The 13,981-nt window shown below is 36.7% G+C and overlaps 1 protein-coding gene across 1 annotated transcript; it reads right to left on the bottom strand.

Annotated features, from left to right (window-relative positions):
• Nucleotides 1-1,558: 1,558 nt before the first annotated feature.
• On the bottom strand, nucleotides 1,559-8,537 carry LOC117403234 (cytochrome P450 1B1). Its single transcript, XM_034005228.3, has 3 exons — nucleotides 7,958-8,537; nucleotides 6,619-7,648; nucleotides 1,559-4,211 (listed from the first exon to the last, which is right to left on the bottom strand). The coding sequence occupies exons 2-3, from the start codon at nucleotides 7,638-7,640 to the stop codon at nucleotides 3,623-3,625; spliced, it is 1,611 nt and encodes a 536-aa protein (XP_033861119.2). The 5' UTR covers nucleotides 7,641-7,648; nucleotides 7,958-8,537; the 3' UTR covers nucleotides 1,559-3,622.
• Nucleotides 8,538-13,981: the final 5,444 nt, after the last annotated feature.

Below are 13,981 nucleotides of genomic sequence, written 5' to 3'. Positions count from 1 at the left end.
TTGAAAATAACCTCTTTCAATGGTAGATTAAAGTAGGAAAGATTAGATATGTGTCAAATGACATCATAAGAAAAACTAAGCAAACCTGTCTTAACAAGTAAAGTATTTGGTTTAAAGCAAAGCCACTTCACCGACTTGTATGTATTCAGTCATCTCTGCAGCACGAGAGTATGTAAAAAGCTGGTGTGCGTGCATGTCACTTTCTTTTATAACTTGTCAGCACTCAATCTGTGCCAATTTGAAAGATTCACATTTTGTACTGTTATTTCAGCCAATCACATCTGATGTTACACCCGTTGGGTTTAGTTTTAAATGCTTTCTCATTTAAACTTTCTCTGACACTTGGCAGGTTGGAAATGGAGAGTTAAAGTGCAGTAAATTAGTATTTTTTTTATTTATTTGCTTACTTGAAAGCCGCTCATCCCCATTAATATTGCAGGTGGAATGTATTTGAACTTTAATAGCTGTGTGTGTGTGTGTGTGTGTGTGTGTGTGTGTGTGTTTGCCAATAATATCAATCTCCTGGCCCTTACTCTCATCTATAGGGAAGATTAGTGATTCAGCATTGCCTTGGGCATCACGCTTCACCTGCTGTACTCAGATAGGCTTCAATACATTACTTTCAACACCACAACTTTAAATTACCTGTTTTCTAGCTGTCTCTCTTATGATTTATACACTTTTGAAGAAACTTAAGTTGCTTGAATAGTTGCCAGAAAAGGTTGCCTGAATGTTGACCTATATTTCATACAAGTATCAGCATTGCGCATTGTTTAAACAGGATTCTGGTTTCAAGCTAATTATGGTCAGGTTAAAAAAAAAATACATATGTAATGGCATGTGCTGTTGGTAACAAATGCCACTCATGACATTTACAAGAGAAGGTGACAGGGCCAATCTTGAAGGGCAAATGTGTTAGCCATGAAGTCAGCCTCTAATATATTAATTGAAATAAAATGTCAGTCATTTAAAGTTAACAGATGACTGGCGGTCAAATAACTTTATATTACACCCAGAAAACAAATAGAAAATTTATGAATGGGACTGGTAATGCTAAAAGTACTCTGCTTATGTGTAGACTATAAGAACTAGATCCTTGTGCTGCTTGTTTATTTAGTTCCTTGGTCATTCATAACTTTTTGTTCTTTTTTTGTAAAAAAAAAATGTTTTTGTCCAGGAAGTATTTTAGACAAATGTGATACTTTTTTTTAGTACTGTTGTTTTTTACACAGTTGAAATAGATAAAACAATAAGTTCCTCTAAATGTTGTGCAACTGGTGTACTGCGGGTGGTATTACTTTTTTTTTTTTAGCTATAGTGGTATATAAAGTATTAATGATTTTATTTATATCATGCACATTTAAATGTACTGTAAATGTCTGTATTATAAGAAAAAAAAATATCACAATGTATTTCTTATTTAATTTATTTTTTAAAAACTGATTACACATTAATATGTTGTTAGCTTCATTAGCAGCAGAAATATTATAATAATGACTTTAAATAAAAGACCAACTTTATAACTTGTTTCTATGACAAATATCTCACAATATAAAAGATAAACAGTACAAGTTGATCCAATATAGATCTAAACTGGAAACATGATGATGATAATGATTTTTTTTTTTTTTTTTTTTACAGTAGTTCACAGTAGTTGGACAAGCTAAGTTGAGTTTTGCAGTTTTTGAACACCTGAGGTTCTTGTTTTTTGCTTGTATTCAGAATGAGAGAAATTCCATAGCATCTTTTTTAGGATGTACGAAAATCTGTACAAGGTGTGTTGGTGAGCTACATCTAATAGCAGCATATTTACAGACGTTGTATTATATTTTACAGCCCGCATTTCTATAGCTAGACAAAAAGCTGAATTATATTTTTAAAATATCACAGCTGTCAGCACAATATAGGCACTGAAATACAACAGTGCTTCCAAACTCTGGCAATGAAAGTGTATTCCAGTCCAGAACTTTGTTCCAATCAAATCCTAAATAAATTGGTTGACTACGGTGGCCCTGAAGTGCAAAACACAACAACATTAAGGAAAATGCTGCAACATTAAGGAAAACACAACGACATTAAGAAGAACGCAATGACATTAAGGAAAACCCTGCAACATTAACTTCAAACCGGAATGGGTAGGTACATAGGAAAAGGGGTTCCACATCACTGATAGGAGGAACAACCTGTCAATCACTGTGCTGTGGAACTGTATTTAATTTCCCAGCACTTTATCCTTGCTCTCATGTAGGGTGTATATATATATATAAAGATGTTTTTTTTATGTAAGCTGGCAAGGAGGAATTGATTGATGTTGGTTAAGATGATTGGAGCAGGTTAAATGCCCCGTCTGGCAGGGTTTAACTTGGTCTGCTTTTACCCATTCCCGAGTATTTACACACAAATATCTATCTATCTATCTATCTATCTATAATTTATTATATATATATATATATATATATATATATATATATATATATATATATATATATATATATATATATATATATATATATATATACCTTACATGATATTAAGGACAAGGCGCAGGGAAATTATATTGTATTAATATGGACTGTGTTCATCACACAGTTCCACAGCACAGTGATTGACAGGTTGTTCCTCCTATCAGTGATGTGGAACCCCTTTTCCTATGTACCTACCCATTCCGGTTTGAAGTTAATGTTGCAGCGTTTTTCTTAATGTCGTTGTGTTTTCCTTAATGTTGTGTTTTTCTTAATGTTGCAGCGTTTTCCTTAATGTTGTTGTGTTTTGCACTTCAGGGTCACCGTAGTTGACCCTTAGCCAGTTGAAATAATCAGTTTAATACATGGTTGGAATAAATATCTGAACTGGAATTGATAGGTTAGGGATGGGAACCAGTGTTATTTTGGCTACATAGCAGTAGTTCCCTTATAGGCTAATTAGAAACTGTTGTAAAAAATTGATAATTAACTACTTCAGGGTCTGGGTGCAGGTTTAATTGGTTCAATTAAACAATTTAGGAAAGTGTTGGGACAACAAACAGGAGTGGAAGAGCCACCTTTGGCCACCCGTGGTCTAGTCAACTGCCAGTTATTCTGAGTTATAACTGAACACCAGTTTAATCAATACCAACTCCAGTTTAACAAAGAGACTGCAAAGGTTTTCCAAACCTCATTTGAGTTTCTTTTATAATGATTTGTGTAATTGAAAAAAAACATTGCTGTCTGCAGAGACATGTTATTTTATCTGCATGGGTTGTTTAAACATACTTTATAGCTGTGCTTTCTGCTTGTGTTTTCATATGCTGGGGAGAATAAAACCCTTCCAGTCATTTTACTGGGATTATGATAATACTTGATTATTTTTTCTGTGAATTCCAGGAGTTTGGTTTACGTACAGTGTATTTATGTATTTGCTGAAAAATACATCAGTGCATTCCAGTAATTCATAAAATCAATACAATTTAATAATTCTAAATGGTTGTGTACATCATTTAAGATCTGTAATGTAAAAAGGCAAGATAATGCTATGTTTCACTGATTGTCCATCTAAGTCAGAGAAACTTAGTGGCCACCCAGCAACCAATTTATGTATTCTTCTTTACCTTCATTTGTTGTAGAGGCAGTTGCATTACATTAGTTTACATGCTGTTTTCAGACTTCTGCAGGTCCTTGACATAAGAGTCCATGACCTCCATGGTGCCCCTGTGTGTTACAGCGATGGAGAACGGAGTCGGTTTGAGAGTCAGGCCGTAACAGGAGTCAAGTGTGCTTGGTTCATCTGGATTTGCAATAAAGTTACACTGATGTGCCAGTATAGCCGTATAAAGAAAAAGTTGCATTTTGGAGAGCTCTTCCCCAATGCATCTCCTCTTTCCAGCTGAGAAGATTAAAACACTGTTTGTGAGGTCCTTGTTGAGATCGCCAGTCTCAGACACAAACCTTGTTGGATCAAAGACTTCTGGATTATGCCACTTCTGTGCATCGTGGTTGACTGACCACTGGTTCACGAAGACAACTGTGTTTTTGGGAATGTGGTAGCCATTTACTGAGGTGTCAGTAGTAGTGGAATGGGGAATAGTGACTGGCACAAAACTAGAGAAGCGCATGGCTTCATAGATGAATGCCATGACATGGGGCAAACTGGGCTTGTCTTCAATGGACGGCAGACGAGTTCTTTCAACAACGTTGTCTACCTCTTCCTGAAGCCTGGTCTGCATCTCAGGAAACCTAATGAATGGAAAGAGAGAAACAAAGAAAGACTTAAACAGGCAACACAGTCTACACGGATGAAAACCTGATTCAACCCTTTCCATCCTGAATTATTTTTGTTGAGCTGAAGAATGCAAAATTAAGTTATATAAATCAAAAGGAACTCTTTATTGAGTATATATTTTAGTAAATGGGACTTACTCTAAACTGTACTAAGATAAGGTGGGATCCACCTGGACTTAAAGGGTTAACACCCTTTTTCAACTTTGGAAACAACATGTCACAAATTAAACAAAAAAATGGGTTTTAGGGGGTTGAAATGTGTGCTACGGAAAAATCTAATTTAGAAATGCTTTAAATCACTCAATGTATATAACTCATTGAAGGTTGGAAGGTTAAGCATGTTTTTGGTGGGAAACCTTTCAAGTTCCTAGACTTCCTTTAAAAAAGTGATTAGTCATCTGTGTTTGAGGATATTATCTTTTGAGAGATGAGGGTATGATGTACAAATGATAATGGTTAAATATTATTGTAAAGTATTACACATCTTATTTCATTATACCTTCAACTTTTTCAGACAACTACTATACATATGGGCCATGTGTATTTCACATTCCAATTTGGTTTTTAATCACTAGATCTGAGACCTTTCTGGCCGCAATCTCACTTGTGTTGAAATGACGGTTTTTGCCCCCTGCTGGTAACTGTGTTGCTTTGCAATCCTTAGACAGATAAATAAACAAAGCGTGCGGAGTGACTGATCTTTCCACATACTGTATTATTATAATCTGACGCTCTGAATTGCATACCGAGATCATCGTTAATGACATGTAATTTTAAATTTGTGTTGCGTAAAGTTATGTTAGGTTTTTCTACAATTTTAAAGGAAATTTCACTTCGGCGAATACATTAGGGAATCTTACCACATAAAGAACTGTATGGTATAATACACCTTCGCAACTGGAGAATTGGTTGCAACTCGTTTTATAAGGGGAAACTCGGTTGACTTCTGTAATGTAAACTGATAGTTGGACGTTGACAACCTTCTGAGAACGTGAGAACGTTTCCTATGGCTTGTAACGAGACACGCCAGTCTATATAAAATCAGGGTGAACATAAACAAAAGTAACCTCTCGTGCGAATGTAATGGCATGCAAAGGCGCACTGTCCCCTTTGCAATGCACGACTTGCCAACAAAGGTTTTTATGGCAATGCGACCTGTAGGTCAACCTGCAGGCTATAGAGCAGGCATGTTTATTTTATAGGACAAGGACACTGCTGCATGAAAACTTCTCAACAGGCATGTTACCGTATTTCTTTTGATCGTAATTATTTGTTTTTACTGCATAACCTTAAGGTTTACCCCAATAACGACTGAATAAATCTTAAAAATAGTCTGTATGACAAATGTGTAGTCGGTCCCTATTCATTTGAGTAACAATATCAATATTTTTTAAAAAAAAGATCTTACACAAAACTACAACACACAATGGTTTCAATATTTAAAAAATGCATGTTTTAAAAATCAAAGGCTATCTAAAATAAACAATACAAAGGTGTTGGTATTCATTTTCTATTACGCACAAAAGCTCATAAAAACTGATAGGGCTAGTGTATGCTTATCGGGTCATATATCTAAATAAGTAACTTTTACATTGCGCCTGGGCACGCAGGCAGCTTTTTAACCTCCCCGCTATTCAATTGTATTATCCTGAGTATCATGGTACATGAATTTCAGGAAAGCGTTGTACTACTAGAATGATACACCTCCAAAATGCCTGCGAACCTATGCATGTGAATTATACTATCACGTGCATTGATGATACATTTTGTATAGAACTCGAAAATATCATGTTTTTTTACCAGTTGTATGTAGCAAATAATTCAAATTAAACGCAAAAAAAAAAAATGTTAATGGAGGTATGTTGAGTAGAGCAAGTATTGGAAAGATGCCAGGACTGACAGTCCACCTGTTTCCGAATTAAGGCACGGCACAACTACAGAATATGGAGCAATGACAACAGAATAATGTCCTTTTTGGAAACATGAAATGAAGCAAAGCATATAGTTTAGTTTAGGGTAGGCTATAATGATGCTATATCTTAGCATCAGGCTATGAAACAAGGGTCAATAAGATGTATACTATTCAGTCAAAACTACACTGATACAGTGTGTATACATCAGTTTAAATGTAAGTCAAATAGTACTATTTACTAATACTACTACTACTACTACTACTACTACTACTACTACTACTACTACTACCAATAATAATAATAATAATAATAATAATAATAATAATAATAATAATAATAATAGTATTATTATATGCTTATTGTTTTTATAATATTAATATTAGACTCGCTAATAGATTTCAGCATTCACTTTACTGATCTAAGTTAACAAACAAAATATAAAAACTTACCGGATGAGAAGCAGGATTATCCACTGCAGTGCGGTGGAGAGGGTGTCCTGGCTCGCCCCAAAGATGTCACTGACAGTAGGAGGCACATGTTCTTTTCCCAATAGAACCCCGTTGGTGTCACGCTTCCCTTGGTCGAGCTGCAAGATGAAGGCATCAGTCATATCCCTAATGATCCCCGGTTTAATGGTGGCACGGTGCTGGGTCACTTTATCTTGGATGAATGCAAAAAACTCTAAGTTGAGATTCTTAAAGTTGCCAAACATAGTCTTAATTGGGTTTGGAAAACTCTGCAACCACGGCATTACGTCCACAAGGCTCCCAGCCCCTACTGTTTCACTGAACTGGTTGTTCCTGCCAACCACCGACTTAAACTCCACGTCCTCGTAGCTATATCTCTTCCCAAAACACAGTGCGCTTATTATATTGGCGGTGGCCACAGTCAGAATCTGGCTCGGTCGGAAATACTTCTCCTGCTTCGTTTTCTTCAGAAAAAGATAAATCAGTTCTCTGATCTCGCTTATAATGTGCTGCTCGAATGCCTTTTTGGTTTGCGGGTTGCTGGTAGAGAACGCTCTGACTGTGGACTGGGCGATCCTTCTATGCGCCTTCCACAAGTCGCAGTAACTACCGAATGCCATGCTCTTTCCACCGGAGACCAATTTGAAGGAGAGGAAATCCGGTCTGCCAGCAAAGTCGGACCCTTTCTTGATGAGCGCTTGCTTGATGGCATTCTCGCCGTTGAGGACCACTACGTTGCGACTGCCTAGTTTGACTTGGAAGACGTCTCCATATTTCTGTGCCATCCTGGTGAATGCTATATGTGGGGTGCTGCCAATCTGGGCGGCGTTTCCGATTACTGGCCAAGGGAAAGGGCCAGGTGGACCTGTCCCCTTCTTTGTGTTCCTAACCCATTGCTGAAACCATCTCCAGACATGCACAACAGCTAAGACAGTCAAGGAAACCAGCAAAACGCTCTGCGGAGACGGTCTAGAAATCTCCTCCAAAATCTTGATCATTCTCATTTTAGGACCTGTAAAGACCAACACAAATTGTATTAGCTGCTTTTGAGATGAAAAACTCACACAATCTAAACAGAACAGGTGTTTTTAAAAGTTTGAATTACTTGTAATAATAGCATATATGCATAAATAAATAGCTAACCTGTATTACAGAAAGACAAACCTGTTAATAGTTTATATTCAAAGATTATGAACCATTTGGCATGGAGACACTTAGAATTAGACTACAAGGGCTACAACATTGAGAAATTGAACAAAGACAGCGATGTGTGTTTCTCAATAATTCCGAATTATATTTAAGAAAGGCTGCAAACGAGTACCTGTTATTTTAGATGCGCCAAACTCCTCAATCAGATAGCACAGAAGCGCCGCTCTTGTTAACTGGAATGCAGCCCGACGGTCTGTTCACGCAGGGCTTGATGCAAGAGGCACGCCAGGTAAACTGCACGCGTGCACTCTGTCAGAAAGTTACTTTGCAGCGGAGTTATGGATGCGGTGTTCTCACTGTAATTCCCCTTTGCGGTACAACATAAACAGTTGCATTTCACCGCGAAGTCTGTCCAGATGTCCACAAATCAAACTTGTCACCGATTTCGATTTCAGTAGATGGTGTTTTGTGACAGTTCTGGGAATAGGAGATGTAGATGTGAAATAGCCGGTTAGCTGCATACACCAAAAATTTTTCATGCAGGTGATTTTTTTAAAATGTATGCACACAAATAAAAAAAATATATAGATAAATAATAACAATGAGGATCCACAAAATGAATTCCGTCTTTCTAAAAAAAAGTATTTTATGATAAGATCTGCATTATAATAATGTTCATCGTCCCAGCCGCTACTTCATTCACATTAACTACAGCTAAGCCCTGTGAGCGCTCCAATCTGTGTGCACCTCTATTATTTATACCTTTGTCATAGAATCCCAGGTCAATTGATTTGTAATGAACAATTCATTGACAAATAGGATCCTACTTCGTCACAGTCAGACCCATGTGGTTTGCTGTATTACATGATTTTTTTTTTTCCTCAAGGAGACTCTCTCTCTCTCTCTCTCTCTCTCTCTCTCTCTCTCTCTCTCTCTCTCTCTCTCTCTCTCTCTCTCTCTCTCTCTCTCTCTCTCTCTCACTTTAACTCTGAGTAAACTCTCGGCTGTTCTAGTTAAAAGTTTCCCGGTGTCGCCTCCCATTGTTGCGTGCAGTCAGCGCTGCATGAGCCGATGTTTGAATATTCGTTTAATCTCTGCTAACAACACAATACCTGACACCAGCTAAAACAAATAGAAAGAAAAATTGTGGGACCGACAATAAATAAGTTGGCTGGGGGGGTATTTACGAACTATGGCTTTTCTTTTCTTGTATTATACCTTGATACCAATGGAACTGGTTTTGATTATCCGACCAGTTTGTTTGGAATGCTACTGATGTTTTTGTTTTTGTTTTTGTTTAACAACATGTGATTGTAACCGTACAGTTCATTTGCAATCATATTATTGATTGGTTGATTGATTTGATTGATTTGTGCATGCGTATATGATTCTATGTTGATGTTTTGTATTGTAATAGTTTCAAGTTAGAAATGAATATAACATGCAGGGATCAAGTATACAATACAATGCTGATTTTAAGGCTTAGGTTTAAAAGTAACTGATGTTGTTTTTATGTAGCAAAACGTCCACTTTATTATTAGTAGTAGTAGTAGTAGTAGTAGTAGTCGTAGTAGTGGTAGTAAAGTATATTATTAGTATAATAAAGTACTTTGTTATAGTTTAAAATTAATATAGAATATAGAAATTTAAATCATAACAAATATTGAATATATGGTGATAGTGATGTATTGAGAAGCATTCAGCCTTTTACTCCTGTTTCATTTCCCATGTCGGCACTGCTTTGAATCTCTGCCAACCTTCGCAGCCAAACGGAGGTTAGTAGTTCAGTTGGCTTTGTACGCTTGTTTCCATTGGTTTCAGTAACTTGAATTGAACATGTTTAATTGTCAACATTTTGGTTGTTCAGCCAATAGATGAATGCAATTTAGGGGACTTGTTTTCAATTCCTATTTGTTATAGGCATATGAAGGACACATTTTCTTTCAATAAAGCACTACTTTTACGTCTTTTGAGAGAATAACATTCTTTAATCTTCTCTAGCTAAAGGTACAATATAACCTGGAGTTATGTGAAAAATAAACAGTAGAATGTACAAACCAATAAAAAGGGTTTTTCATTCAAAGCCATTCATTTCAGTTGTGTATGCTAATACGTGTGTGAGTTTAACAATTCCATGTACTTGTCTAATCTGAACTTCGACTTCGGTTAGGATATTACTTTATATCACAGCAATATCATTTTTTTTTTTTTTTTTTTTACTTTGTTTTAAGTATTTTCATGTTTTAACTGCATTGATGAGAGTAAAAGCCGCGTGAGAAGCCGCTCGGAGGGATCAGACGTTAGTGAAGTTAGCAAGCAGTTCGCTATTCCAGCTCACGTTAATCCAGTTCGCTATTCCAGCCTGCAGTTCCCTATTCCATCTTGCTATTCGCTTCTTCAACTTGTTATTCATTTTTTCCAGCTTGCTATTCGTTTCCACGGCTTGCTATTGATTTCTACAGATTGCTATTCTTTTTTTTTTTTGCTTTATTGCAAATTTAAAACAAAAACACGAATGTGGCGTTTTATCGCGGTTTGATGTTTGTTTGCTTTTTCTTTAATTTTCGAACTGTAGATGAAACAAACTGAAAAATGAAAAGAACAAAAGAACAAACAATATTTTCAGTTTTTCAATTTCAGAAAATGATATTAATTGGGGGGGATGTAGTGAGCAGATATCTATAAAGCGCACGCTAAAAAAAAATCTATGGTGCAAATATTAGGAACACTTGATTTTGACGTGACGTTTAGAATTATTGTGCACAAAAATAAATATACTTTGTGGAAATGATTAGCGGCTCACCTCTTACTAACTCCAGTCTATCTCATCTGGTAACTTGCCTGTCACTGAGGCTACAGACCACGCAGCACCCCTGGCAGCTCGTACTGCTGTTTCCACACCAGACAGCCAAAGGGAAGGCTCCCTGTCTGTTTGCAGGAATCACGAGCTTTCCTATTGGCTAAATGCACAGGAATTTGAGGGCACCAGTAAACTACTCAGTATCTGCAGCGCCCAATCACAAAAAAAATAGACACATCTAGGATAATAATATAAAAACATATATAATATATTGTCTTTAATCTAGTCCACATCACCATGGAACGTAGTTCCGCCAGGGGTATTTCCACTGCCTACTTCCTGACCAACTTGTTATTAGGGTTTCCAGCTTTGCTGTTCATTGTTGTGGCACCTACAGCGATGCTGCAGTGAAACCGAATAGCTAACTGGCTATTTTGACCTATTTCCCGACCAGCTAGAACCACCAAAACTTGGCACGTGAGATGTACTCGACGTCACCTACATTTTGGTACTATTCATATCGCTGTGCCACCTATAGGGGGCGCTGTGGTGAATAGCTGACCTTTTTGATTAAATGTTTAGTTTAGCAGACTTCTAACTGAGAGAGAGCACAAGAAGGTAAGTGACATGGTCACTCAGCTGAACTAGGATTTGAACCGGGGTCCTGCTGGTTACAAGTCAGTTTTTTTAACCACTGGACTACACAGCCTCCTATTATTTCTTTGTATTTATAAATAGGTTTTATCCTAACTTGCTGCATCTTGCATTTATTTTATACCTTGCACGTCCTGTAAACTTACTGCATTTAAATATTGTTCTTGTATTGCCCCGTAACACTTGTAAGTTGCTTTAGATAAAGGCGTCGGCCAAATAATAATAATAATAATAATAATAATAATAATAATAATAATAATAATAATAATAATAATAATAAAACTACTGAGGTCAACCGAATGTTATGCAAATGCTACTGCAAAATCTATACATAAAACCAGTTATATTTTCAAGTGAACCTTTATTCACAAGTCCAAAGTGTTCAGGAAGGCAAGTACTTTAAAAGCTGTCTGCATACAACAGAAAGAATATTGGTCAAGCACTTATTCAAAGGCTTCACTGGAAACATATCAAACATGTTGAACAAGCGTGTTGTGTCCAAAGCCAGATGATGTGTACGGTACGAGATATGCTTGGAGGCCGTCATAACATAGACAGCCATACTTCCTTCAATTAATGGCTGCAACAAAATGCCCTGGTCTGTGTAGGGACACACCAGCAAGGCAATATCTTGAATTACCGATGTTGATAGTCTCAGGAATGCTCTTCACATTGGCGGATGAAGTCTGCATTGGCCATACATTAAGTATGACCACAGGAGGCTGGTGGACGATTTGCCTCCGACAGACCCTCACACCAGAACAGTAGCAGGACGATCTAAAGAAGAGAAAAAATGTCTGTGAGAGAGGCATTTTAAGGATATGCAAGTATAAATAATAGATAAAGATAGAAATGTTGTAAATATGTGGAAAGTGTAATTTTACAAAGTATTAGGATATATCATTATATTATTCTAATTATAAAAAAGCCATAACACAAAAAAAACTAGACACTTTAAATCCCATTTTAATTATGTTGTTAAAAAGTCATAAATCCTATAATGTTTTACATTTTTAGCACTTTAAATTGGCCACATTTTGGTATTTCAATGCTTCAAAATTATTGTTATTTTTTTATAAATTCAAATTCTACATTTTTTTGCCACTTTAAAGGCTCATTGATGACACTTCATGGTGATAGTTTACTCACGTGGCTGGACTATGAATAGCATGTGGTGGCATATCAACACAATACTGATCTGCAAATTCGTGGTAAAAGGACTGTGGTTTTGGATTGAGCCATTCATCCACACATTCTTGCAATGAACACCTAGCATACACATGAAAGTCTGACTAAAAAAAATATATATGATGGCATCAAAACCAACAAATGATGGTAGTGCTATAATTAATGTGAGTTGAAGGCAGAATGAAAGCAAAATACATACTGTACTAATCGGCCAATTTTAGACCTAAGTCGTGCTAGTCCATAAGAAATTAACTTTGATTGGAGTAAATGTAAAGTGTAGGTATTATCAGTAGTACAGAATCCATCTTAAAAGTGATACTATAATTTTCAGACTGATGGTCCTTTTTTACATAGCATGCTTTTATTGCTTGAAATTATCAATCTTTATTCTAAACTTAGCTGTATAAATCCTTTCAGTTGTAATATATCCTAAACAGTCAATATGTGAAATGTAACATTAACAAATCATACCTTTCTCCTTTCCTTGCAACAAGTAATAGGCAACCACACACCTCCTTTTCTCTGTAGGGACAGGGGCATACTAAACCGTCACATGTACTGCTGATTTTGGTTACTATTTCCCTGTAGAAGAACCCTTCATAAACTTCATCATCTCCACCATGAAAATCCAGCATGTTATCTTTTACCTGTAGTTTCATGAGGGTGCTCCAAACTAACTTTGCATCAATAAATTCATGCTGCTTCATTAAAGTTATACATGTCAATAGTGTACTTGTGACATCTGACCTGTGGGCCCTCAATACATCTTCGAGGTGAAATGTTTCCAGGGAGATTATGTACATAACAGTAAGAAAGTTGTCAATTGTGCATGTATTTATCAATTGTATCCCCCGTGTACTGGTCCCGTCCCATGGTGGGACCCTAGGTAATGGAATACATTGCATTTTTTGATTGGTTTGTTTATTACCATCATTTGTTGCAGGTACCTTTCTGGAAAACAGCTCCCTAGTGTTACTTGCCATTCAAGCCTCTTGCTGCTCTTCAGAACTCTGTGGTGGTCTTGGACTAGGTTCTGAAATTGCTTTGGCGTTCTGTGATGGTCCTACTTGTTTTTCCTTTGGTTTCTTTACTGATCCACAAACCACTTTCTTTGCTGGCTGATATCTGTCCCTTTCATTTTACGGCTCCATTTTTCGACTGAAGAGGTGATGGGGTAATTCCTCTTTTTTTGTGTGGATCTGAGACCTGGATGACTGGCTTCTCGTATATGACCATTCAAGCTCTTCTTCAACTTTGATCCCAGCTCCAATCTGTTTCCAACTTTTTGGGTCTAAAACATGGGTTTTTTTTCCAAAACAACTCTTTGAAAGACCATCAGAAAATGGGAAAGTGATGGTATGGTGTGATCTGTTGTCACCATGTCACAAACTGATACAGGAGGTGATGCATCTGGTTTGACAACAGCAGAATAAAGGAATGGATGGTGCTGCCCAGGAATTGTCCTCATCACTTTACCAGTTGCATCAATATAAAGGTTGCGATTTGATGCGATGACCAGTGAAATTTGTTCCTTACAGAACAGGATCATTGTAA

This window comes from Acipenser ruthenus, chromosome 5 (assembly GCF_902713425.1).
Source record: "Acipenser ruthenus chromosome 5, fAciRut3.2 maternal haplotype, whole genome shotgun sequence".
Taxonomy (NCBI): Eukaryota; Metazoa; Chordata; class Actinopteri; order Acipenseriformes; family Acipenseridae; genus Acipenser; species Acipenser ruthenus.
Note: the sequence above shows the minus strand (reverse complement) of the source record. Positions and strands in the feature narration are given on the sequence as shown.

Coding starts and splice junctions, on each gene's coding strand:
- LOC117403234 (XM_034005228.3), bottom strand. CDS start 7,640: ATGAGAATGATCAAGATTTTGGAGGAGATTTCTAGACCGTCTCCGCAG. Junction 4,212..6,618: donor ATAATCCTGCTTCTCATCCG/GTAAGTTTTTAT, acceptor TCCATTCATTAG/GTTTCCTGAGATGCAGACCA.